General features: G+C 34.9%; 1 protein-coding gene across 28 annotated transcripts in view; it reads left to right on the top strand.

Moving 5' to 3' along the window:
* SCAPER (S-phase cyclin A associated protein in the ER) overlaps positions 1-21,461 on the top strand; it is a 568,707-nt gene that overhangs the window by 118,791 nt on the left and 428,455 nt on the right. For 14 of the 28 annotated variants that reach the window (XM_077939992.1, XM_077939985.1, XM_077939995.1 and 11 more), the window contains 2 exons: positions 16,732-16,994; positions 19,897-20,127. In XM_077939992.1, coding sequence (XP_077796118.1) covers positions 16,732-16,994; positions 19,897-20,127 — 494 coding nt within the window. The remainder of the gene's footprint in view (positions 1-16,731; positions 16,995-19,896; positions 20,128-21,461) is intronic. The other 14 variants (XM_077939989.1, XM_077940001.1, XM_028851192.2 and 11 more) reach the window with 1 other exon arrangement.

Below are 21,461 nucleotides of genomic sequence, written 5' to 3'. Positions count from 1 at the left end.
GCATTTACCAAAATTGAAACATGCTGGGTCATTAGACATGTCTTAACAAATTTCAGGTGATTTAAATTATTCTGTTTGTTACTGAACACAGTGGGATTAAATTAAAAATCAATTACAAATAATATAGTTATATAATTCTCAAATTTTTGGAATTTTGGAATGTGCTTTTAGATAACTCATTGAGTTAGAGATGATATCACAGTGAAAATTAGAAAAAGTGACTTGAATAACAAGTGAACATTTAAAAACTTGTGAGATTAAGGTAAAGCTAGCCTTTGAGGAAAATTTCTAGCCTCAGTTGTACACGCTGGGAAAGAAGAAAAGCTAAAATTCACTCTTTGTTCATCTCATGAAGTTAGAAAAGAAAAGCAAGTAAAACCCAAAGAATATAGAACAAAATAAACTATATAGGTGAGAATAGAGAAAATAAAAGAAGCCAAAAAGTCTTTCTTTTAAATAGACCAGTAGAATTAACAGACCTCTAGTTATATATTACTGCACTTGATCTTAGCCAAAAGACTAAGAAGTGATTGTTATACAGTATTGATCAAGAAAAAGAAGACACAAGGAGGAATACCAGGAATGAAATAGAGGATATTGCTAGAGATACCACAAATATTAAAAAGATAAGAGGATTTTTATGACCAGTATTTTACACTAAATTTGGAATTACAAAAGGATTGACATTCCTTGAAAAACACAAGTTAAAATTTGCATTGTAAGAAATCTAAAAACTTGGAGAGAACTTAGAAGTGTTTTTAAAAAGTGTGAGTTTGTAACTAAAAATTTTTTCATGAAGAACATTCCAGGTCAAGATGGCTTCACATGTTACTTCTTCCAAACTTTTAAGGTAAAAATAACATGAATCTTACAGAAACTCTTCCTGAGGATAAAAAAGAGGACCATGTTTTAATGTTGCAAGCGTAACCTTACTATCAAAATCTAACAAGGAAATTAAAACATTATCTCTTGAACATTGATGTAAATATTTTAAACAAAATATTATTGAATTAAATACAGTGATAAAAATAATATTTCACAGTAATATTGGGATTATTCCAGGTGCACATCAGTTACTGGTTATATTGACTTGAATTTAGTATAATGTTCTTAATGACATTTGTAAAATTTTAAAAATTGTACAAGTGTAAAAACTATGAAATGAAATGTAATTTTTAGTTTTGTGTACTCTGTCCTAACCTTCTAATTATTTAAAAGTTCTCTGACAGTTTAATTGCATGATTTGCTGTTCTTAAACATTCTTTATTATGGGAATACTTCTTAAATATAGTTTGCACTAAAGGTTTATTAAAAATATAATTTGTCTATAACTAATTTCTCAGTTTTAAAGAGACCATTCCTAGTTTGATATACTCCCCTCTTGACTGCTTTAAATATTATTTCAATTAAAAAAATTATATGATAGTGTTTGTGTTGGCAATTTTATTGGTTAAAGGATTAGGTCCAATTTTAAGCAGTATTTCTTTCTATAAGGAAACTTTCAAATAAGGGTATTTTTCTTTCCTTTAAAAAGTAAAATGAGTAGGCGTAGTGCTTCTGAGGGTGAGCCAGTTAACTGGAAACTAAGCTCTTTTGTTAAACGCTTAATTTTATAATTTAGTTTTTTCCCGTTGGTATGTGTGGTTTCTGTATGATTCATCTTATGATTTTTGTTTTAATTTACATTATATATATTTAAAGGATAAAGCATAAGTGTGTTGTATGTGCTGAATTTTAATAATATTAAGCAGGTGAAAATTGAACACAGACTGGATATTATATAAGACATTTTTCAGTATCATAATATTGTTATGTTTTTAAGAAAATGCCTATTTATATTCTTATAAAGATACATACGAAACAGTTGCAAGAGAAATGTATTTGTTTTAAATTATTTCAGAAAAAAATAATGGGGAAGGGGAATGGATTGAAAAAAGAATGTCAGAAATTGGGCCGGGGTAGCTGTAGTTCTATAGTCCCAACTACTCAGAAGGCTGAGGCGGGAGGATTGCTTGAGCCTATGGGTACTAGCCTGGGCAACATAGCGAGACCAGTCTCAAAAAAAAAAAATGAAAAAAGAGAGGGACAAAATGTTGATAATTGTTAAAGCCGGATTATTGGAACATGGGGTTCATTGTACTGTTTTCTCTATATTGTGTATTTGAGAACTTTCATAATAAAGAACTTTAAAAATCTACAAAACAGATGTAAACATACTTAGAAATTTCAAAGTCTGTATCTGTGAAGTAAAATATTACACTTTCTGTCTGATAATATTTATTTTAAAATAAACATGCAACATATGAACATACCGTTTTGTATTTTTAAAAATAGGATAATGAATTAATATACCAGTTACAGGAATGAGCATTTTGGGTTTTCTTTTCTCCTGGAAATAAATTTTTCTTTCTTTTTTTTTTTTTTGGAAAAAAACTCATGTTTATTTATATAATAATGAATGTATGTATCTCAAGCAGAGTTCATTTTAAGTAATATGGAGAAATATATACAAATAAAGAAAAGCCTAACACTGGAGTACCAAGAATAATTGAGTATGCTCTTTAGGGAAGATGAGTTAAAATCTACAGAGCAAAACCTGCTGCTTTTAAATTTTTCTTTTTACCTTTAGTGACTCATGTGATGGTATGACACACTGTTCTATGATATACAGATTTATTTTGTTTTCGTAGTAATATAGCTTTTCAGTTTTGCAAAAATAAAAGTTGTCTTTTTTTCTGTTCATTTTTTATACCAGCTTTATTGAGATACGATTCACATACCGTACAGTTTACCTGTTTAAAGTATATAATTCATTGGTTTTTAGTATATTCACGCATAATGTATAACTATCACCACAGTCAATTTTATAACATTTTCTTCACCTCATAAAGAAATTCCATACACTTTTTGCTATCACTCCTGTAACCCCACATCCTTCACAGCCCTGTGGTGTTTTGGTGTTACCACAGAATTTTGTTTTACCTATTTTTATACATGCATTGTGGTTTTAATTTGCATTTCTTTAATGACTAATGCTGTTGAATGTGATGCGTTTATTTGCCCTTTGTATGTCTTCTTCAGTGAAATGTTTGTTCATGTCTTTGCCTATTTTCTGCTTGAACTGTTTGTAGTAATACAGTTCAGTTTTGAGAGTTCTCTGTGTATTCTAGACACTCGTGTTGTGTTGGTATTTTCTACCAGTCTGTCCTTTTCTTCACAGGGTGTTTTGCACAGCAAAAATTTCAATTTTGATGAAGTACGATTGATTAGTTTTTTTTTAATAGATCATACTTTCGTCGTCAAGTCTAAGAATTCATTGTCTACCCATAGGTTCTGAAGGTTCTTATGTTGCTTGAAAGTTTTATAGTTTAAAATTTTATTACTAAATCTGATCCATTTTGAGTTAATTTTTTGTATAAAGTGTGAGTTTTAAGTCAAGGTTCATTTTTTGCCTATGGATGTCCATTTATTCTACCAGTTTGTTGAAAATTCTTGGTCAGGCTTGGTGGCTCACCTGTAATCCCAGCACTTTGGGAGGCCAAGCCAGGAGGATTGCTTGAGCCTAGAGGTTCATGTCCAGCCTGGGCAACATAGTGAGACCTACTAAAAATAAAAAGTTAGCTGGGTGTGGTGGCATGTGTTTGTGGTCCCAGCTGCTCTGGAGGATCGCCACATTCCAGCCTGGGGGAGAGAGTGAGACCTTATCTAAAAATAAATAAATAAAAGAAAAATTCTTTTTTCTTTCTCTGTTGAATTGCATTTGCAATTTTATAAAAAATTAGCTGACCATATAAGCATGGGTGTATTTCTGGGTTCTATATTCTGTTTCATTGACTCTATGTTTGTTGTTCGTCGGTTCTATACTGATTTGATTAACTGTGCGGTAAGACTTCATATTGGGTAGAGTGATTGCTTCTTTTCTTTTTAAAAATTGTTTTTAGCTATTTTAGGTCCTTCGTCTTTCTGATTACTATTTAGAATAAACTTATTTACATCAAAAATGTTACTGGGAGTTTTATAGAACAATTATAATGATAGATCAATTTAGAGAGAGTTAATCAATTTAGAGAGAGTATCTTTTTACTATGCTGAGTCTTGCAGCCTGTGAACATGGTATGTCCCTCCATTTCTTTAGGCCGCCTTCTGTTTCTTTCATCAGCACGTTATAATTTTCAAGATAGACATTCTATACTTTTTTGTTGGACTTATAACTATTTCATTTTCTTTTTGTGATTAGAAGTTTTAAATTTAATTTCCACACATTTATTATTAGTATATAGAAATGCAATGGACATTTAGCATGTTGGTCTTGTATCCTGCAACTTTACTGAACCCATATAATTCTTGGAGTTTTTGTGTATATTCTCTGGGATTTTCTATTATGTCATCTAAAAATAGGGACAGTTTTATTTCTTCCTTTCCTGTCTGTATGTCTTTTTTCCTATTTTTTTTTTTTTTTTTTTGTGGCACTGTCTAGAATACTCAGTACTATATCAAACAAGCTATTGGATAAGCATGACAATAGGAGACATCTTTCCCTTGTTCCAGATCTGGGAGGAAAGCAATTTTGCACCACTAAGTATTATGTTAGCTGTAGGTATTTTCATGGATGTTCTTTATCAAGTTGAGAAAGTTATCCTCTATTATGATTTAATGCAAATTTTTATTATGAGTGGATGTTGGATTTTGTGAAATGCTTTTCCTGTATCGGTTGATATGATCTGATGACTTTTGTTGTTTAGCCTATTGACAGTGGTGAATTACATTGATTGATTTTTTTTTTTTTTTTTGAGACAGAGTCTTGCCCTGTCACCCAGGCTGGAGTGCAATGGTGCGATCTCAGCTCACTGCAACCTCTGCCTCTTGGGTTCAAGTGATTCCCCTGCCTCACCCTCCCCAGTAGCTGGGATAACAGGCACGCGCCACCACGCCCAGCTAATTTTTGTGTCTTTAGTAGACACGGGGTTTCACCATGTTGGCCAGGCTGATCTCGAACGCCTTACCTTGTGATCCGCCTGCCTGGGCCTCCCAAAGTTCTGGGATTACAGTCATGAACCACCGTCCCCAGCCCATTGATTTTTTTTTTTTTTTAATATTATTATACTTTAAGTTCTAGGGTACATGTGCACAATGTACAGGTTTGTTACACAAGTGTACACGTGCCGTGTTGGTGTGCTGCACCCATCAACTTGTCATTTGCATTGGGTATTTTAACCCCAGCCCCCACCCACGACAGGCCCTAGTGTGTGATGTTCCCCGCCCTGCGTCCAAGTGTTCTCATTGTTCAGTTCCCACCTATGAGTGAGAACATGCGGTGTTTGGTTTTCTGTCCTTGTGATAGTTTGCCAAGAATGATGGTTTCCAGCTTCATCCATGTCCCTACAAAGGACATGAAGGACATGAACTCATCCTTTTTTATGACTGCATAGTATTCTATGGTGTATATGTGCCACATTTTCTTAATCCAGTCTATCATTGATGGACATTTAGGTTGGTTCCAAGTCTTTGCTATTGTGAATAGTGCTGGAATAAGCATACGTTTGCATATGTCTTTATAGTAGCATGATTTATAATCCTTTGGGTATATACCCAGTAATGAGATTGCTGGGTCAAATGGTATTTCTAGTTCTAGATCCTTGAGGAATTGCTACACTGTCTTCCACAATGGTTGAACTAATTTACACTCCCACCAACAATGTAAAAGCATTCCTATTTCTCCACATCCTCGCCAGCATCTGTTGTTTCCTGACTTTTTAATGATCGCCATTCTAACTGGTGTGAGATGGTATCTCATGTGGTTTTAATTTGCATTTCTCTGTGACCAGTGATGATGAGCATTTTTTCATGTGTCTCTTGGCTGCATAAATTTTTTCTTTTGAGAAGTGTGTGTGTTCATATCCTTTGCCCACTTTTTGATGGGGTGGCTTGTTTTTTTCTTGTAAATTTGTTTAAGTTCTTTGTAGATTCTGAATATTAGCCCTTTGTCAGATGGGTATATTGCAAAAATTTTCTCCCATTCTGTAGGTTGTCTGTTGAGTCTGATGGTAGTTTGTTCTGCTGTGCAGAAACTCTTTAGTTTAATTAGACCCCATTTGTCAATTTTGGCTTTTGTTGCCATTGCTTTTGGTGTTTTAGTCATGAAGTCTTTGCCCATGCCCATGTCCTGAATGGTATTGCCTAGGTTTTCTTCAAGGGTTTTTATGGTTTTAGGTAACATTTAAGTCTTTAATCATTCTTGAAGTAATTTTTATATGAGGTGTAAGGAAGGGATTCAGTTTCAGCTTTCTACATATGGTGAGCCAGTTTTCCCAGCACCATTTATGAAATAGAGAATCCTTTCCCCATTTCTTGTTTTTTGTCAGGTTTGACAAAGATCAGATGGTTATAGATGTGTGGTGTTATTTCTTAGGGCTCTGTTCGGTTCCATTGGTGTATATATCTGTTTTGGTACCAGTACCATGCTGTTTTGGTTACTGCAGCCTTGTAGTATAGTTTGAAGTTGGATAGTGTGTTGCCTCCAGCTTTGTTCTTTTTGTGTAGGATTGTCTTGACAGTGCGAGCTCTTTTTTGGTTCCCTACGACCTTTAAAGTAGTTTTTTCCAATTCTGTGAAGAAAGTCAATGGTAGCTTGATGGGGATGGCATTGAATCTGTAAATTACTTTGGGCAGTATATCCATTTTCATGATATTGATTCTTCCTATCCATGAGCATGGAATGTTCTTCCATTTGTTTGTGTCCTCCTTTATTTTGTTGAGCAGCAGTTTGTAGTTCTCCTTCGAAGAGGTCCTTTGCATCCCTTGTAAGTTGGATTCCTAGGTATTTTATTCTCTTTGAAGCAATTGTGAATGGGAGTTCACTCATGATTTGGCTCTCTGTTTGTCTGTTATTGGAGTATAGGAATGCTTGTGATTTTTGCACATCGATTTTATATCCTGAGACTTTGCTGAAGTTGCTTATCAGCTTAAGGAGATTTTGGGTGGAGACATTGGTTTTTTTAAATATACAATCATGTCATCTGCAAACAGGGACAATTTGACTTTGTCTTTTCCTAATTGAATACCCTTTATTTCTTTCTCCTGCTTGATTGCCCTGGCCAGAACTTCCAACACTATATTGAAGAGGAGTGGTGAGAGAGGGCATCCCTGTCTTGTGCCAGTTTTCAAAGGGAATGCTTCCAGTTTTTGCTCATTCAGTGAGATATTGGCTGTGGGTTTGTCATAAATAGTTCTTATTATTTTGAGATACGTCCCATCAATACCTAGTTTATTGAGAATTTTTAGCATGAAGTGCTGTTGAATTTTGTCAAAGGCCTTTTCTGCATCTATTGAGATAATCATGTGGTTTTTGTCTTTGGTTCTGTTTATATGCTGGATTATGTTTATTGATTTGCGTATGTTGAACCAGCCTTGCATCCCAGGGATGAAGCTGACTTGATTTTGGGTGGATAAGCTTTTTGATGTGCTTCTGGATTCGGTTTGCCAGTATTTTATTGAAGATTTTCGCATCAATGTTAATCAGGGATATTGGTCTAAAATTCTCTTTTTTTTTTTTTTGTTGTGTCTCTGCCAGGCTTTGGTATCAGGATGATGCTGGTCTCATAAAATGAATTAGGGAGAATTCCCTTTTTTTCTATTGATTGGAATAGTTTCAAAGGAATGATACCATCTCCTCTTTGTACCTCTAGTAGAAGTCGTTTGTGAATCCGTCTGGTCCTGGGTTTTTTTTTGGTTGGTAGGCTATTAATTATTGCCTCAATTTCAGAGCCTGCTATTGGTCTATTCAGGGATTCAGCTTCTTCCTGATTTAGTCTTGGGAGAGTGTATGTGTCCATAAATTTATCCATTTCTTCTAGGTTTACTAGTTTATTTGCATAGAGGTGTTTTAGTATTCTCTGGTGGTAGTTTGTATTTCTGTGGGATCGGTGGTGATATCTATCCCCTTTATCATTTTTTATTGTGTCTATTTGGTTCTTCTCTCTTTTCTTCTTTATTAGTCTTGCTAGCGGTCTATCAATTTTCTTTTCAAAAAACTAGCTCCTGGATTCATTGATTTTTTTTGAAGGGTTTTTTTGTGTCTCTATCTCCTTCAGCTCTGCTCTGATCTTAGTTGTTTCTTACCTTCTGCTAGCTTTTGAATGTGTTTGCTCTTGCTTCTCTAGTTCTTTTAATTGTGATGTTAAGGTGTCAATTTTAGATCTTTCTTGCTTTCTCTTGTGGGCATTTAGTGCTATAACTTTCCCTTTACACACTACTTTAAATGTGTCCCAGAGATTCTAGTACATTGTGTCTTTGTTCTGCTTGGTTTCAAAGAACATCTTTATTTCTGCCTTCATTTTGTTATGTACCCAGTAGTCATTCAGGAGCAGGTTGTTCAGTTTCCATGTAGTTGTGCGTTTTTGAGTGAGTTTCTTAGTCCTGAGTTCTAATTTGGTTGCACTCTGGTCTGAGAGAGAGTTTGTTATGATTTTTTTTTTTTTTACATTTTCTGAGGAGTGCTTTTCTTCCAATTATGTGGTCAGTTTTAGAATAAGTGCGATTTGGTGCTGAGAACAGTGTATATTCTGTTGAATTGGAGTGGTGAGTTCTGTAGATGTCTATTAGGTCTGCTTGGTGCAGAGCTGAGTTCAAGTCCTGGATATCTTTGCTAACCTTCTGTCTTGTTGATCTGTCTAATATGGACAGTGGGGTGTTAAAGTCTCCCATTATTATTGTGTGGGTGTCTAAGTCTTTTTGTAAGTCTCTAAGGACTTGCTTTATGAATCTGGGTGCTCCTGTATTGGGTGCATATATATTTAGGATAGTTAGTTCTTTTTGTTGAGTCAATCCCTTTACTATTATGTAATGGCCTTGTCTCTTTTGATCTTTGTTAGTTTAAAGTCTGTTTTATCAGAGACTACGATTGCAACCCCTGGTTTTTTTTTTTTTTGCTTTCCATTTGCTTGGTAGATCTTCCTCCATCCCTTTATTTTGAGCCTATGTGTGTCTCTGCACATGAAATGGGTCCCCTGAATATAGCACACTGATGGGTCTTGACTCTTTATCCAATTTGCCAGTCTGTGCCTTTTAATTGGGGCATTTTGCCCATTTACATTTAAGGTTAATATTGTTATGTGTCAGTTTGATTCTGTCATTATGATGTTAACTGGTTGTTTTGCCTGTGAGTAGATGCAGTTCCTTCCTAGCATCGATGGTCTTTACCACTTGGCATATTTTTGCAGTGGCTGGTACCGTTTGTTCTTTTCCATGTTTAGTGCTTCCTTCAGGGTCTCTTGTAAGGCAGGCTTAGTGGTAACAAAATCTCTCAGCATTTGCTTGTGTGTAAAGGATTTTATTTCTCCTTCACTAATGAAGCTTAATTTGGCTGGATATGAAATTCTGGGTTGACCAAATGTCCATCAGTGACAGACTGGATTAAGAAAATGTGGCACATATACACCATGGAATACTATGCAGCCATAAAAAAGGATGTGTTCGTGTCCTTTGTAGGGACATAGATGCAACTGGAAACCATCATTCTCAGCAAATTATCGCAAGAACAGAAGACCAAACACCACATGTTCTCACTCATAGGTGGGAATTGAACAATGAGATCACTGGGACACAGGAAGGGGAACATCACACAACAGGTCCTATTGTGGAGAGAGGGGGAAGGGATAGCATTAGGAGATATACCTAATGTAAATGGCTGCAACAAACCAACATGGCACGTGTATACATATGTAACAAACCTGCATGCTGTGCACATGTACCCTAGAACTTAAAGTATAATAAAAAAAAAAAAAAAGAAAGAAAATCTGGGTTGAAAATTCTTTTCTTTAAGAATGTTGAATATTGGCCCCCACTATCTTCTGGCTTGTAGGGTTTCTGTTGAGAGATCCACTGTTAGTCTGATGGACTTCCCTTTGCGGGTAGCCCGACCTTTGTCTCTGGCTGCCCTTAACACTTTTTCCTTCATTTCAACCTTGGTGAATCTGACAATTATGTTTCTTGGGGTTTCTCTTCTTGAGGAATACCTTTGTTGTGTTCTCTGTATTTACTGAATTTGAATGTTGGCCTGCCTTGCTAGGTTGGGGAAGTTCTGGATAATATCCTGCAGAGTGTTTTCCAACTTGTTTCCATTCTCCCCATCCATTTCAGGTACACCAGTCAAATGTCGATTGGGTCTTTTCACATAGTTCCATATTCCTTGGATGCTTTCTTCGTTTCTTTTTACTCTTTTTTCTCTAATCTTGTCTTCTCACTTCATTTCATTAATTTTATCTTCAGTCACTGATATCCTTTCTTCCACTTGATCAAATCAGCTATTGAAGCTTGTGCATGCATCATGAAATTCCCTTGCCATGGTTTTCAGTTCCATCAGGTCATTTAAGGTCTTCTCTCCACTGTTCATTCTAGTTAGCCATTCGTCTAACCTTTTTTTAATGTTTTTAGCTTCCTTGCGTTGAGTTAGAACATGCTCCTTTAGTTTGGAGAAGTTTGTTATTACTGACCTTCTGAATCCTACTTTTGTCAACTCGTCAAAGTCATCCTCCAACCAGTTTTGTTCTGTTGCTGGCAAGGAGCCGCGATCCTTTGGAGAAGAAGAGGCACCCTGGGTTTTAGAATTTTCAGCTTTTCTCCTCTGGTTTCTCCTCATCTTTGTGGTTTTATCTACCTTTGGTCTTTGATGTTGGTAACCTACAGATGAGGTTTTGGTGTGGATGTCCTTTTTGTTGATGTTGATGCTATTCCTTTCGGTTTGTTAGTTTTCCTTCTAACAGTCAGGTCCCTCAGCTGCAGGTCTGTTGGAGTTTGCTGGAGGTCCACTCCAGACCCTGTTTGCCTGGGCATCACCAGTGGAGGCTGCGAAACAGCAAATATTGTAGAACAGCAAACATTGCTGCCTGATCCTTTCTCTGGAAGTTTTGTCCCAGAGGGGCACCCACTTGCATGAGGTGTCTGTCGGCCCCTACAGGGAGGTATCTCCCAATTAGGCTACTTGGGTGTTAGGGACCTACTTGAGGAAGCAGTCTGTGCATCCTCTGAGCTCAAATGCCACTACTCTCTTCAGAGATGTCAAAAGGGAGGTCTAAGTCTGCAGAAGTTTCTGCTGCCTTTTGTTCAGGTATGCTCTGCCCACAGAGGTGGAGTCTATAGAGGTAGTAGGCCTTGCTGAGCTGCAGTGGGCTCCGCCTGGTTCGAGCTTCCTGGCCACTTTGTTTACCTCCTCAAGCCTCACCAATGGCAGACGCCCCTCCCCCTGCCCAGCTGCAGCCTCGCAGGTTGATCTCAGACTGCTGCGCTAGTGGTGAGTAAGGCTCCATGGGTGTGGGACCTGCTGAGCCAGGCACGGGAGAGAATCTCCTGGTCTTCCGGTTTCTAAGACCGTGGGAAAAGCGCAGTATTTGGGTTGGAGTGTCCGGGTGTCCCATTTTTCCAGGTACAGTCTGTCACGGCTTCCCTTGGCTAGGAAAGGGAAATCCCTCGACCCCTTGTGCTTCCTGGGTGAGGCGATGCCCAGCCCTCCTTCAGCTTGCCTTTCGTGGGCTGCACCCACTGTCCAACTAGTCCCAGTGAGATGAACCAGGTACCTCAGTTGGAAATGCAGAAATCCTTTCTTCTGCATTGATCACGCTGGGAGCTCCAGACCGGAGCTGTTCCTATTCACCCGTTTTGGTTGAAGCTCCCCCATTGATTGGTTTTTGAATGGTGAACTGGGATGGCATATCTGAAATAAATTTCACTTGTTCATAGCTTATAATTCAGTTTATATATTGGTATATTTTATATACTGTTATTTTGTTGAAAATGTTTGCATCTAAGTTTATGAGAGGTTTTGGTATGTTGGTTTATTTTTTTTTTTGTACTGTGTAATTTTTTTAAGCAGGGTAACAATATTAGCTTTGGATAACCTGGGATGTGTTCCCTTCTCTTCTATTTTCTGGAATAGTTTCCATAGAACTCGTGTGAATCTTTAAAAAAGTTTTTAGTAGAATTTGTGAGAGAAACCATCTGGGCTGAGAGAAACCTCTTTCTTTTAAATTACATATTGAGTTTCTTTAACAGTTACAGGGCTATTCAGATTGTGTGTTTTATCTTTGTTGAGTTTTGGTAGCAAGTGGTTTTTGTGGGATTGCTCCATTTATTCCATGTCATTGAAATTATTGGCATAAAGTTGTTTGTAGTATTCCTTTCTTATACTTTAAATGGCTGGAAGATCTGTAGTAATGTTCCTGTTTCATTCCTATTGTGAACATACTTTGTGTGATGTCAGTAATTTTATACTTGCAGAAGTTTATTTTATGCCACAGATATGGTTTATCATGGTTAATGTTCTGTGAGCATTTGAAATTTTTTTTTTACTGTTGTTGGATAGATTTTTCTATATATGTCATTTTCTGTTGGTTGATCTTATTCATTTCTTTTATATTAATATATTTGCTGATTTTCTGTCAATAGTTCTGTCAGTTGCTGTTTTTCCACAGTGTATCTTGAGTTTCATTTGTTTGGTATTTATACATTTAGGAATGTTTTGTGTTCATTATGGAATGATACTTCTTATCATTATCCAATGTATTTTTTTTTTTTTTTGAGACGGAGTCTCGCTCTGTCACCCAGGCTGGAGTGCAGTGGCTGGATCTCGGCTCACTGCAAGCTCCACCTCCCGGGTTTACGCCATTCTCCTGCCTCAGCCTCTCGAGTAGCTGGGACTACAGGCGCCCGCCACCACGCCCGACTAGTTTTTTGTATTTTTTTAGTAGAGACGGGGTTTCACTGTGTTAGCCAGGATGGTCTCAATCTCCTGACCTTGTGATCCGCCCGTCTCGGCCTCCCAAAGTGCTGGGATTACAGGCTTGAGCCACCACGCCTGGCCTCCAATGTATTTTTTGTCTTTAGTAATTTTCTTTGTTCAGGATTCTCTATTTCTTACCCTCTACTGATTCTTAATGTTTGCATGGTATATCTTTTCTTTTACTTATAGCCTACCTATGTTTTTGTATTTAGATGAGTTAGATAACATATAGTTTAAGTATATTTTTAAGTATATACATATCTAAGTATATACTTATGTACCAGTTTTGTAAGCTCAGCTCCCTGCTTGACCACACACACACATATATATATATATATACTTAAAAATATACTTAAACTAATACTTAAAAACATACTTAAACTATACGTATATAAGTGTGTATATATATAACATATAAGTGTATATATGTGTATATGTGTATATATGTATGTATATGTATATATGTATGTATATGTATGTATATACATATATACACATACACACACTTATATGTTTAAATAATTAAAGAGTTTGTAGAGTCCCAGCCTCTGTGATTTAATTTATATATTTAGAACATTTACATTTAAGTTAATTATTGATAAATCTGTTCATTTTATTATTTCTGTTTTCTCTCTTTCAACTGCTTTGCATTTCTTGCCTGTCTATGGGTTACTTGAAAATTTTTTTGATTCTCTTTTGATTTATTCATAGTGTTTTAAACAATATTGATTTGTATAGTTTCCTTAGTGGTTACTTTAGGTATTACATTATACATATCTGATTTATCACAGTCTACTGATACTGGCATACCCCACTGTGAGTGAAATTTAGAAACCTTACCTTTTAATTGGTTTCCTTAACTGTCTCTACTTTTAAAATATCATTATCTCAAATATTTTATCTGTGTACATTGAGCACTACCTCAATTGATGATATAATTTTGCATTACTATGAAAGATGATCCAAAAATTCATGAGAAGGCTAATTATACAAATGAGTCCCAACTTATGACTTTTCAACTTTATGATGGTGTGATAGCAATATGCATTCAATAGAAACCATATTTTGAGTAGCCATGCAATCTTACCCAACAGCTGAAAGTGTTTTTCACTATCAGTATAGTATTCAATAAATTACGTGAGTTATATTAACACTCTATTATAAAATAAGCATTGTTTTAGATGATTTTGCCCAACTGTAGGTTGTTAGTGTTCTCAGCGTATTTAAGGTAGTCTAGGCTAGTTATGTTTGGTAGGGTAAGTGTATTAAATCCATTTTTGATTTTATATTTCCAACTTACTGTGGGTTTAATCAGGAAGTGACCACATTGTAAGTTAAGGAGCAACTGTATTTACTTCCATTTTTAACCATTCCAATGTTCTTTCCTTTTTGAAGTTTCAAACCTTCTTTTATTATTTATTTGTATACTTTTTTGAGACGGAGTTTTGCTCTTGTTGCCCATGCTGGAGTGCTATGGCGTGATCTGGGCTTACTGCAACCTCCCCATCTCAGGTACAAGCGATTCTCCTGTCTCAGCCTCCCAAGTAGCTCGGATTACAGGCATGCGCCACCACGCCTGGCTGATTTTTTTGTATTTAGTAGCGATGGGGTTTCACCATGTTAGTCAGGCTGGTTGCGAACTCCTGATCTCAGGTAATCCACCCGCCTTGGCCTCTAAGGTGCTGGGATTACAGGTGTGCGCCACCATGCCTGGCCTCAAACCTTCTTTCATTATTTCATTTCTCTTTTGGGAACTTTCTTTAGCCATTTATTAAAGGTAGTTTTGCTAGTGATTTATTCCCTTAGTTTTTCCTTTATCTGTGAATGCCTTTATTTTCCTTTCATTCTGCAGGATATGTTCACCACATATATTAATAAAATTCACAATGGGCGGTTCTTTCAGTCCCTTGCTAAATGTGCCACTTCCTCTTGGCTTCCATTGTTTCAGATGAGGAATCTGCTATGATTTGAATTGATGTTTCTCTATAGGTAATACGTCTTCTGACTGCTTTCAAGATTTTTTTGTGTGTGTTTAGTTTTCAGAGGTTTAATTATGATTTTTCTTTGTCTTTAGTTTTGAGAGCTTTAATTATGATGTGTCTTACTATGGACTTTTTTTGGTTTATCATATTTGGGATTCACTTACTTTCTTGAATTCATAGTTTCTCTGTTTCACTAAATTTAGGAATTTTTCAGCCATTATTTTTTCAATACTTTTTCAGTATTGTCTGTGAGACTCAAATATTGTCTCACAGATTCTGAGATTGTTCTTGGTCTTGTGATAACTTTGCAGAAAAAGTATCAAACCGACTTGTATCACTTCCTTTCCTCCTACTAGTTTTGTAAGCTCGGTTCCCTGCTTGATCACCTTCACACTAAGGAGGGGAGAAGTGGAAGCAGGACTGACTCATACCACCTTGTTGCTGTAGGTTGGGGTGGGATCCTAGCTTCCTGCTGGGTTCTACTGACGTAAGGAAAAGGAAAGGGGGAATCCCAGTGTCAAACAAATCTGCCTCCAACTACTTTTTCTGCCTCCTTGATGCTGGTGATAGCAGAAGCTCAGCTTTCTATAGGGCCCTGCTGATATTGGGTGAGGGTGAGAGCTAGTGAGAGGAGGCTCTGTTCACCACTGGGCCCTGCTGATGCTATTTGGATAGGGGAATTGGAGTACCATCTATTTGTGTTAGGTAGGAGATGGAAGTTAAGCTCCTAGTTTACCCCTACTGAAACTATGGGGAACAGGGGTTCCACTGGTGTTTGGCTGTAGTCGAGTGGGTATTGCTAAAGAGATTTTCTGTTTTGTTAGGCCACCCTTTTTTCTGTGCTTTGTCTTGGCAAAAGAGGCATTTCTTGATGCCTATTTTGTCTTTGCCTGTTGATGTTTTTGGAGACTGTTGCAGCATCCTGTCTGGAATATATAGGAGACAGTAAGGAAACCCAGGGAACTCACCACTTTGCTGCTTTTCAAGTCCCCTAAATCCTAAGGCAGTCTACTGTAGTCTATCTCTTAGAGTCTTCCTATGCTTAATGTGTTTTAACTAGGGTTTTTAATTGTAAGATGGAGGGCCCAAAATGAAGGAATGGTTACTTCATTTTGGCCAGAACTAGAATTCTTTATATTAGTTTTGAAAGACTGTAATCAGCCAATAAAAATTTAAAATTGGGGCTGTAAGCACCACTATACTTCAATGTTGTCATATTTTAGATAAAGATTCTTATTTATTTTAGGCTATTTTTTTGTGATTTATTTTAGGCTATTTTGGTGTGTGGCTTTGAACGTAGGACCTTAGTTTCCATGTATATGTGGTGAAATGTTGGACTAGATCCTCTGGGGTGCTATCAATTAATATCCTATAATTTAATGATCCTAAAAACAGTTTATTTAAGTCAAGGTATGCTGTTGGTGCTGGGATAGAGGGAAGAACTTGGACTTTGGAGGTAGATGTTTGGATTCTGAAAGATGAAGAGACAGTTTTTATATAGCCATTAGGATGGACACCAGAACCAATGTACCTAGACTAGCATTTTGGCATTACCTTTACTCTGTGCATGATCTGGGATAAATTACTTAATTTCTCTTTGTCTCAGTTTCCTCCTTGCTTAAATGGGTATGATAATACTGATCTTATTATTGTGAAGATTAAAAGAGATACTATATATAAAGCACTTAAAACAGTGCTCACACATAGTATTCACTATTTAAATATTTATTATTACTCACTGACTATCTGACATTAGGTCAGCCTTAATCTGAATTTCAGTTTTGTCATTTGTGAAGTAGGGATAATTATACACACATTTATTTAAATATGTATATACAAATATACATTTTGTACAATACTGTCATGTTTGTATATTATTTGTTGGGAATTAAATTGGAAATGTCTTTATTCTATGAGTTTCCAAATATTTTTATCATCTAAATAAATCTTGATTTGTTTTTTGCTTTAATTGCATAGAACGGAAAGATGCTGAAGGATGGGAGACTGTTCAGAGAGGAAGGCCTATTCGTTCTCGATCAATAGCAGTGTTGCCAAAAGTTTCATTGGCAACAGAAGCTGCAAGATCAAAGGATGATAGTGATAAAGAAAATGTATGTCTTTTACCTGATGAAAGCATACAGAAAGGTGAATTTGTTGGAGATGGATCTTCTAATACTATAGAATCTCATCCCAAAGACTCATTACACTCTTGTGACCATCCTCTTGCCGAAAAAACCCAGGTAGTACATTCTGAAAATCCTTTTACTATCTTTTTCAAAGGGGTATGTGTACATGTGTACTGGAATGTCTTAGTTTTGTACTTTATTTTTTAACTTACTGTGAAAATTTCAGGTCTATAGACCTATAGAAAAGTGGCAAGAATAGAACAATGAAATCCTCCCATACCATTCACGCACATTCACAAATTAATATTTACCATATTTTTTTCTTTTCTCTTGTTACATATTATACACACATGTTAAATGCTTTAACATTTGAGAGTAATGTGCAAACATCATAAGCATTCACCTTTAAATCCTAGAGCATGGATCTCCAAAGAACAAATAAATTTATATAACCACATTACAATTATAAAATTCAGAGAATTTGATATATATGTATTATTTAATTTATAGTCTATATTTAAAGTTTTTTAGTTTTCCCAATAATTTTTTAAAAATAGAATGTCCTCCAGGATCCAATGTGGAATTACTCAGTTCGTTTGATATGTTTCTTTAATATTTTTCATTGGATATAGTTTCTCAGCCTGTCTTTCATGACATTAATCGTTTTGAAGAATACATTGTAGGTTTTTTTTTTGTACATTGTCCTTTGTTCACTGTTTGAACAATGTTCAAATTGAACATTGTTCAATTTAGCTTACGCATTTTTGATAGGAATAAAGTGATTGTCCTTAGTGTCACATCTAGAGGCGTGTGATATCAGTTTGGCTAGGTTTGTTATTAACTTTGAGTACTTGGTTAAGGTGATGTCTTTGTGCCTCATTTGCTGTGTTAAAATTTGAACTTATTCTGCTTACTGAAAATTGAGTGTAATTTGCTGATAATATTTAATATAATTCCTTAAAGTTAATATTCCCAGTATTTCTTCTGTGAGTTGAGTTGATGTTTATTTTACCTATTTGATGTACTAGTTTATACTTTTAGGTATTTGTTTATATGAAGGTTCATGTTCCGTTGGTGTAATTTGATGTAAAATGACTAATAAAATACAGGAGCTTTTTTTTAAATATCATACTACAGGAACTAAATAGATCAGTTTTAAAATGGTTGTAATGTTTTTGGTCCAGAATAATATCTACTTTTTGAAATTCTTTCTCTTTTTACCTGTAGGATTTTTTTCAACTGGAAATGCTCCTCAAATTCCTTATCTTCCTTTACTGATGAGAATGACTCTTAACATTGTTTCTGATCTATAAACTCTTTAATGTGTATTGGTTTTATGCCTGTGTGAGATTGCAAATTCCTTTTTGGGCAGTATTTTATGTGCTTTTTAATTTCTCACAATATGGAAGAGTCCTAAATGCATAGGAATTAATTGGTATACATTTGTTTGATGTAACTTTAAGAAACTCTTTAGTGTTGTAAGCTACTTTAGAGATACTTAGTGAATAAACTACTTTTTATAATACTTAACAAACAGCATTTTTGCTGTGTTTAGCTAAAAAATATAACTTAGTCTAAAAATTATGCAGTTGTGTGTAGTGAATAAACCTATATGCTATTGAGATTTCAGGAATAATCTGTACATAGAACTTTTCAACAAGTAAAACTGTTGCTAAAATTTTTCAGTATAAAAGTTCACTGCTGATGGCAGCCAAGTTGATGATATTTGTTTTCTCCACTGTCATTCTAAAGATGGAATTAGCATATTAATGTCTTTACTTCATAGTTTAGCTTTGATTTTGTTATATAAATGATACTGAGTTTTTTAATAGGTGGGATTGAGTAGTGTACACATAACTAATGCTAATATAAATATTGCCAAGAAGATTATAAACCATGGTGACTAACATATAAATAATGTTGATAGCAATATAAACAATGTTATGTAATTTAAATAATGCTTATGCTAAAATCAACACTTTGGGACACTTTAAGTTCGGACTAATAGTAGAATTTTTAAAGTAGTTTACGAGACTTAGCCAAGTTTGATATTTGTATAAATAATTTATCAAACTGGGGGGAGGTTTATGGCCACTGCAGTGTTTATCTAATGTTTATTTAAGAAGTGATGTGAGTTTTAAATTCATAATTTTAGATTTTAGTTCTTTGACTTGGAGTATCATTGGAAAACACAGTACTGTTCTTTCTCTTCTCTGTCCAAAGTAAAAATAAAGGCTTGACTCTACTAAATTGAAAGGTTTTAAAAAAATGGATGTGTATTTAGCCTACGCCAGTATTTGTTTTTTTATATTGTATTTACATTTCTGTTGGTTTGTTATTAAATATTCCTAAAGGGGAATAGGGAAGATATCTAAATCTAAGGTGTATGAATGTCATAATGAGACACTACATGCTTTCAATCTTCACCCTTAGGTCATGCTTTTCTCTTTCAGATCTGAGAATTGGGTTCATGTACCATATGAATTTTTAACAAAGATACTTTGAGATCATGTTAGTATTATCTGAAGAGAATAATATAAATTTTTTTTTGTAAAATGCCCTCCAAATATATTTTTGTAAAAATTGGTTTCAGGATTTTTTCAAAAGTGCTGAATGTCCTCATTCGATATTAGACAGTCTTTGCAAAAGACTATGTAATACTTTTGGTTGTATGAGTATAATACAGTGAATGCCTCATACTTGTGACTAGATTTCTTTTGCAAAGGACATAAAATACTCATCACAAATTGGCCTACTACAAGAAAATTACAGTATAAATTGCTTAATTTCTTAGAAAACTTTCGACAGTGCCCAGTACATAGTAGGCATGCAAGTAAAATTTGTGTTTAATGGTCCCTGTCCTTTTGTTACACTTGAAACATACAAAAGAGATGAGTAAATTTTCTGTCATCCAATCAAGTACCTCTTCATAGGTTAAGCAAAATCATCTCTTCTTCTAGAGTGGAATAGTTTGTATTTTTAAATTATCTCTGATTCATTCTCTACGTTTTGTTAGTTCACAGTGAGTACATTGGATGATGTGAAGAATTCTGGCAGTATTCAAGACAATTATGTTCGAACTTCTGAAATACCTGCTGTCCACATTGATACAGAGTGTGTTTCAGTTATGCTGCAAGCTGGTACACCTCCTTTACAAGTAAATGAAGAAAAATTTCCAGCAGAGAAAGCAAGGATAGAAAATGAAATGGACCCTTCAGATATTTCAAATGTGAGTGCTGCTAACTTGGTAAGAACAACTTATCAGAATTCTGAGTATATTTAAGAGGCATAAACCCCAATAATAATAACTTGTATGATTTATACTTTTTAAAGCATTTTTATGTATGTTATTTCATTTTAACATTTTATTCTTATGGTAAACTTTTGATATAGTTAAGATTCTTGCTTTTTAGAGGAAGAAAGTGAGACTGTTGAGAGTTAAGTGACTTGTTCAAAATCATTTGGTTTGTGTGTGATTTGATCAAATGCTCTTTAGCCCAAAGTTAAGAATCTAAACTAGTAACAATAAAGTCTTTCATGCTACATCTAGCATTCTGATAGATGGGAAATGGTGTCTGCTAGACTTAGTTTTAAAAACTTTCTTAACAGAGTACTTTAGACAGCCACTACCATTTGCTTGGAGTTCGTCTTTGAGATGAGATTTATTTATCATCCCTATTCCAGAATCTCTAAAAATGCATTGATTTGTGATTATTTATAGATTTATGGTTTTGGATGACAACATATTTCTACCCATCTCTTCCTTTTGCTCATTTTAGTATTAAGATACTTGACCTGGGGATAATCTGGAATAAATCATGCTAACTTTGTTTAAAAACTAACTTTCCAAAGAAATAGGCACATATAAAAAGCTGTGAAAAATTACTTAATTTTTATTTTTTAAAGGCTGCTGTGCACTATAATTTCTTCTAAAATTTGATGCCTTATACTGAAAGATCTTAACAACACATGGTATTAGGTAAAATTATACATTTCATAGGGATAATAGCAATAGAGATGAAACTTGATATGGGTTGTTTAAGGGTAAAAAGGAAAATAAAAGTTATAGTAATATAAAAAACAAATGTTTAGATTCTTTTAATAAGGTAGAACAATTGATTTTCATCTTGTGTCTTTTAGTAATGAACATTTCTAAATGTTGAACATAATTATGGTCAAATAAGTAGTGAGTTTATTGTATGGGGTGGAATTTGGTCATTTGTTTTAGTAGTTGTATATCAAATTGTATATTTTGCAGTTTGATTCTGTAGAATCAAATTTTAAAAGAGGAAATCTATCCCCCATACTTAAATAAGCATGAAAGAATTAAAAATTCTTAACCTCATTGTTTTTATTTCCATCACATATATAAACTTGCAGAGTCGTAAAACCTTTTGGTTATTTTGAGGGTCAAACTTGCATACTTAAAATAAGTTCTGCTTTAATGTGAATATTAGTGTATTCTTAGAGGTCTTAAGAATACTTTTTGTTTTGTTTTGACAAACCAAAGGTGATAAGGTGATAAGCACCTTAATGTTTAGTTTCCAGTGGAGAGTTACAGAGAATTCCTGTAGTGATGAG

Source organism: Macaca mulatta, chromosome 7 (genome assembly GCF_049350105.2).
Source record: "Macaca mulatta isolate MMU2019108-1 chromosome 7, T2T-MMU8v2.0, whole genome shotgun sequence".
Taxonomy (NCBI): domain Eukaryota; kingdom Metazoa; phylum Chordata; class Mammalia; order Primates; family Cercopithecidae; genus Macaca; species Macaca mulatta.
Note: the sequence above shows the minus strand (reverse complement) of the source record. Positions and strands in the feature narration are given on the sequence as shown.